This window comes from Centruroides vittatus, unplaced genomic scaffold (assembly GCF_030686945.1).
Source record: "Centruroides vittatus isolate TY-2023 unplaced genomic scaffold, ASM3068694v2 scaffold_2802, whole genome shotgun sequence".
NCBI lineage: Eukaryota > Metazoa > Arthropoda > Arachnida > Scorpiones > Buthidae > Centruroides > Centruroides vittatus.
Window position 1 is genome coordinate 2339794 of NW_027122693.1, and position 6836 is coordinate 2346629.

Below are 6836 nucleotides of genomic sequence, written 5' to 3' on the forward strand. Positions count from 1 at the left end.
CAAAAATAAAGTTTATTTCTGGATAATTGCGAATAACTTTTCAAAAAATTCTTGTTAAAATATTAAATTTTAATTTAAAAAAACTTGTCTAAAACGGAAACAAGAAAAATAATCTATTCCGGTTTAAACAGGTTTTAGTGTAATTAAATTTATTTTATAAAATATATAAAAATTTATTGATATTAAAAATCTATAATATAGAGTTTAACAAATAATGCATGGTCATCATATGAATCATTCTGAAACCTTTCCTCTTTTTTTTTTATCTGGCTTACGGCTTAGAAGTGTCTAGAAAGTTGATAATTGCTTTCCTGTTGCGTCATATTATACTAACCAATAAAAGATTGCCACAGATACACGAAGCGAACTGTATAAAACGAAGTGGCACAGTGTCAGGAGTGTCAATTACATTGTCTATTTACCAAAAACAACATTAAACATGGCCATCGATTTGTATCTTATGGAGGCGAGTGCACCTTGCCGTGCAGTTTTGATGACCGCCAAACAACTGGGTATCGATCTGAACAAGAAGCCCATAGATCTAGCGAAACAGGAGCAACTTAAACCCGAATTTATAAAGGTAATTTCTCTTCCTTAATCCTTTAAAAATGTAGGATAAATTTAAGATATTTTATACAAAAACATGTGGGGTAAGATACACTGCTAGATGAGTTTACAACTCTTGAAATTTTGCCAACTTTGGCTTCCACTAAGTGGCTAATTGCACGAAGAGCAATTATCCTTGACAGCAGGAACAACCACAATGCTTTAATTATATACAGTAAAACCTGTTCATAGTGAAATCTGAATAAAACGGAAACCTGTTAAATCTAGGGCCGGTTTACGCAGGTTTTACTATATAAATCTGAACATAACTTTTTTAATTACTAGATGAACCCCCAACATACCGTACCAACTCTTGATGACAACGGCTATTATATATGGGAAAGGTAAGTTTGAATATACTTTCTACACATAGTATTCTGTGACATACAAATTTATAACGAATGTTATTAACGTTATAGCCGAGCCATTCTGACATATTTGGCCAACAAATACGCTCCAGATAATAACATATATCCAAAGGATCCTCAGAAGAGAGGGGTCGTTGACAGATTACTGTACTTTGACTTGGGTGTCTTGTACAAAACTTTAGCGGATTATGCTGTGAGTTATAACTTAAAAATCTTCTTATACATGATTTGTATGCAAATAATTTTAAATTTGGTTTTAAAATATTAATATTAATTTCGTAGTATCCAGTTCTGTTCATGGGTAAGGAGAAAGATCCAGAGAAGGAGAAGGCCTTTGAAAATTCTTTGAAATTTCTGGATGGATTTTTAGAGAAATCGACTTATGTAGCTGGCGATCATTTAACTTTAGCCGATTTATCAATTTTGGCTACACTAACTTTTACTGAGGTAACTATTTTCTATATAAAATCCTTTGCTCGCTTTGTATTTTCTAGATTAAAGTATTAATAGGTTAATCCTTAACTAGGAAAAATAATGTAATTAAATTTAACCTAGGACCATACGTTTATAACCATAAAGTAAATTTGATCTTTCAGCATCAATTTTGTAATGTTTATGTTAATAAGAAGCTCAGACTTGTCTAGATTTATCGTTTATTTATTTTAAATTTATTGAAAGATTTTATAATATTCTGTAGGCGTAAATTAACTTTTATATAAATTAATTTTATCTAAATCTACACGAATATATATACAGTATATATATGACGACTCAGATAATAAAAATATGATAAAGAAAAACAAGGGGGCGCTACTACCACTCGAGGGCGGTAGAAAACTCGAGGGGGCGCTGGAAGGCAAAGATACGCTTTTAACATTACTTTCTGGTGTGTCAGTTTCTTGTATTCGATATAAATTACAGTAAAACCTGTCCAAAACGGAAACCTACCTAAAGAGGAATAATCCTTCAGAATTCAGCGATTTCTCTGTATTAAAAAAAGAAACCTGCTCATAATGGAAAAATATTCGGTACCGTGCGAGTCCGGTTTACGCAGGTTTCGCTGTATTTCGAAAGATCGGGACGATTTTTTGTCATTGTTAATAAATCATCTCTCTTGCACAATACCTTCTATTGTTTACACCGTATATTTTTTAAGGATAATTTAATTAATAACTGAAATACTTAGACTTATATAACAGAATATCTTAGAATTAAAATTCAGAAAATATTCCTTTATTGATTAAATAATGCCAGATAAGATTAGAACTATTAGCTATTGTCTTCATTTTTTTTAGACAGGTTTCCTTTTTATTCGGGTTTTGTTTTAAACAGGAACTCTGCTTAAATTTCTACGATATAGAATGACGTATTAATATTATAGTGGGGATGCCCAACGAGGTCGATGTAGACCCCCTGGGAGTCAATGGAATTTGGAGAGATTAGATGGAACTCAAGGGGTCAATTGAAATTCATTAACTGATTTAATAATATATTATTAAGAGATAAAATGCAAGAAACAAGTTGGAAGCCCTGTATTAAAGTCCAAGTTAAAAGATACAAAAATATGTATTATACAGTAAAACCTGTCCGGAACGTATCCTGAATAAAACGGAAACCTGCCAAACCAAAAAAATTCCGGTTTTGGTAGGTTTTCCTGCGTTTAATTTCTCCGCAATGAAATGCAATAAAACCTGCGTAAACTAGTACTGAATATTTTTTCAGGTTCGGCAGGTTTCCGTCTTAGACAGGCTTTAGGGTATTTCAATTTCTTTTTTACTAAATTTCATTTAATTTCTTTCTATCTCAGATATCCGATTACGATTTGAGTGCCCATCCTCATCTCCATGCTTGGTACACCAAACTGAAAAGTCAGTTACCCTATTTCAAAGAGGTTAACGAACCAGGTTTACGACAGTTGAAAGCGTACATCGAAATGAGAAAGCAAGAACAGAAAAAATAAAATTCTTAAACAACAATAATAATAATAATCCAAGAAATCATGTTTAATTGTTATTTAATTCAAATTTGTGTATTTTTTATCAGTCAATAAAAGAATAATTGTATTTCCTGTATGATCTTGTATTGTTTTCTGTATTTTTTTAATGACATTTTAAGTAAGAATAAATAATCTCGTAGTGAATTACAGTAAAACCTGTCCGAAACGGAACTCGAATTAAACAAAACCTGACTAAACGGAGAAATTATTCGGAACGGAGCGATTTTCTATGTAAAAAACAACCTGTTTAAAACGGAAATGGGAAAAATATTCCATTCCGGTTTATACAAGTTTTAGTGTAATTAAATTTATTTTATAAAATATTCTCTCTCTCTCTCTCTTTTTTTTTTTATCTGTCTTACGGCTTAGAAGTGTCTATAAAGTTGATAATCGCTTTCGTAACAGGAAAGCGATTATAACTAATCAAAATAGATTGACACAGATACACGAAGCGAACTGTTTAAAACGAAGGGGCACAGTGTCAGGAGTGTCAGTTATATTGTCTATTTACTAAAAACAACATTAAACATGGCCATCGATTTGTATCTTATGGAGGCGATTGCATCTTGCCGTGCAGTTTTGATGACCGCCAAACAACTGGGTATCGATCTGAACAAGAAGCCCATAGATCTAACGAAACAGGAGCAACTTAAACCCGAATTTATAAAGGTAATTTTTCTTCTTTAATCCTTTAAAAATGTAGGATAAATTTAAGATATGTTATACAAAAATGTGGGGTATGATACCGCGTGAGATGGGTTTACAGCTCCAGAAATTTTGACAACTTTCACTTCCACTAACTGGCTAATCGCACGAAGAGCAATTATCCTTGACAGCAGGAACAATCACAATGCTTTAATTATATTTATACAGTAAAACCCGTTCAAAGAGAAAACTGAATAAAACGGAAACTTGTTAAATCTAGGGCCGGTTTACGCAGGTTTTACTATATAATTTTGAATATAACTTTTTAATTACTAGATGAACCCCAAGCATACCGTACCCACTCTTGATGACAATGGCTATTATATATGGGAAAGGTAAGTTTGAATATACTTTCTACACATAGTATTCTGTGACATACAAATTTATAACGAATGTTATTAACGTTATAGCCGAGCCATTCTGACATATTTGGCCAACAAATACGCTCCAGATAATAACATATATCCAAAGGATCCTCAGAAGAGAGGGGTCGTTGACAGATTACTGTACTTTGACTTGGGTGTCTTGTTCAAAACTTTAGCGGATTATGCTGTAAGTTATAAATCAAAAATCTTCTTCTACATGATTTCTATGCAAATAATTTTAAATTTTGTTTTAAAATATTAATATTAATTTCGTAGAAACCATTTCTGTTCATGGGTAAGGAGAAAGATCCAGAGAAGGAGAAGGCCTTTGAAAATTCTTTGAAATTTCTGGATGGATTTTTAGAGAAATCGACTTATGTAGCTGGCGATCATTTAACTTTAGCCGATTTATCAATTTTGGCTACACTAACTATTACTGAGGTAATTATTTCCTGTTATTTTCTGTATAAAATCCTTTGCTCGCTTTATATTTTCTAGATTAAAGTATTAATAGATCCACCAGTGGCCAATTCCCCGAACACTGGGAATTCGATCGTGGTTTCGCGCCTGGCTCGTACTGGCTAGCCACGTGGAGTTTTTCGGATTTCCTCCACGTCTGTAACGCCTAAATAGGGGCCAGTTTCCTTTAAAAAGTCCTCCCGGAAGGCATCTCTCTCTAGGTAGATCGCCCAAGTGTTGCGATTGTCATAACTAAACCAACAACATTAATAGATTAATCCTTAACCAGGAAAAATAATGCAATTACATTCAAACCACGACCTTACGTTTATAACAATAAAGTAAATTTGATCTTTCAGCATCAATTTTGTAATGTTTATGTTAATGGAAGGTCAGATTTGTCTATATTTATCGTTGATTTATTTTAAATTTATTGAAAGATTTTATAATATTCTGTAGGCGTAAATTAACTTTTATATAAATTAATTTTATCTAAATCTACACGAATATATATACAGTATATATATGACGACTCTAAGATAATAAAAGTATGATAAAGAAACACAAGGGGGAGCTACTACCACTCGAGGGCGGTAGAAAACTCGAGGGGGCGCTGAAGGCAAAGGGCGATAGAGAGTGTTGGAGGACAAAGATACGTTTTTAACAGTACTTTCTGGTGTGTCAGTTCCTTGTATTCGATATAAATTACAGTAAAACCTGTCCAAAACGGAAACCTACCTAAAGAGGAATAATCCTTCAGAATTCAGCGATTTCTCTGTATTAAAAAAAGGAACCTGCTCATAACGGAAAAATATTCGGTACCGTGCGAGTCCGGTTTACGCAGGTTTCGCTGTATTTCGAAAGATCTGGACGACTTTTTGTCATTATTAATAAATCATCTCTCTTGCACAATACCTTCTATTGTTTACACCGTATATTTTTGGGGGATAATTTAATTAATAACTGAAATACTTAGACTTATATAACAGAATATCTTAGAATTAAAGTTCAGAAAATATTCCTTTAATGATTAAATAATGCCAGACAAGATTAGAACTATTAGCTATTGTCTTCATTTTTTTTCTAAACAAGTTTCCTTTTTATTCGGGTTCCGTTTTAAACAGGAACTCTGCTTAAATTTCTACGATATAGAGTGACGTGTTAATATTATAGTAGGGATATTCAACGAGGTCGATGTAGACCCCCTGGGAGTCAATGGAATTTGGAGAGATTAGATGGAACTCAAGGGGTCAATTGAAATTCATTAACTGATTTAATAATATATTATTAAGAGATAAAATGCAAAAAACAAGTTGGAAACCCTGTATTAAAGAATAAACTCCAAGTTAAAAGATACAAAAATATGTAATATACAGTAAAACCTGTCCAGAACGTATCCCGAATAAAACGGAAACCGTTTTCCTGCATTTAATTTCTCCGCAATGAAATGCAATAAAACCTGAGTAAACCAGTACGGAATATTTTTTCCGGTTCGGCAGGTTTCCGTTTTAGACAGGCTTTACTGTATTTCGATTTCTTTTTTAAACTTAATTTCGTTTAATTTCTGTCTCAGGTATTCGATTACGATTTGAGTGTCCATCCTCATCTCCATGCTTGGTACACCAAACTGAAAAGTCAGCTACCCTATTTCAAAGAGGTTAACGAACCAGGTTTACGACAGTTGAAAGCGTTGGTCGAAATGAGAAAGCAAGAACTGAAAAAATAAAATTCTTAAACAACAATAATAATAATCCAAGAAATCGTGTTTAATTATTATTTAATTCAAATTTGTGTATTTTTTTATCAGTCAATAAAAGAATAATTGTATTTCCTGTATGATCTTGCATTGTTTTCTGTATTTTTTTTTTTTAATGACATTTTAAGTAAGAATAAATAATACAGGTTTTCGTAGTGAATTACAGTAAAACCTGTCCGAAACGGAACTCGAATTAAACGAAAACCTGCCTAAACGGAAAAATTCTTCAGAATGCGGTGATTTTGTATGTTTAAAAAAAACGAAAACCTGTTTAAAAAGATAACCTGATAAACCGAAAAAGATATTCGTTACCGTACTAGTCCGGTTTACATAGGTTTTAGTGTAAAACCTCATCTATTGCTGTTAAATGTTTACTTTCAGCCGAGATATCTGTGAATTTCGGCCTACCAATGGGTTCGGAAGGACCCGGAGAAGGCTCACCAGTTGTATTTCATTGCGAAGAAATTAAATGCAAGAACGTTTTCTTTACGTTAATAACACCTAAACAGTGTTATTGACAGCATCACACACACAAATTCATCAGAAAAAACTGAAAAAAAACTAAATTTAAGTACGGTAAA

At 32.6% G+C, this 6836-nt stretch overlaps 1 protein-coding gene across 1 annotated transcript; it reads left to right on the top strand.

The window, feature by feature from the left end:
- The first annotated feature begins 349 nt into the window (after positions 1 to 349).
- Positions 350 to 6335, top strand: LOC136987861 (uncharacterized). The gene is made up of 10 exons (XM_067285611.1): positions 350 to 580; positions 892 to 950; positions 1026 to 1167; positions 1257 to 1421; positions 2782 to 2931; positions 3403 to 3639; positions 3952 to 4010; positions 4086 to 4227; positions 4317 to 4481; positions 6073 to 6335. The coding sequence occupies exons 1-10, from the start codon at positions 440 to 442 to the stop codon at positions 6223 to 6225; spliced, it is 1413 nt and encodes a 470-aa protein (XP_067141712.1). The 5' UTR covers positions 350 to 439; the 3' UTR covers positions 6226 to 6335.
- Positions 6336 to 6836: the final 501 nt, after the last annotated feature.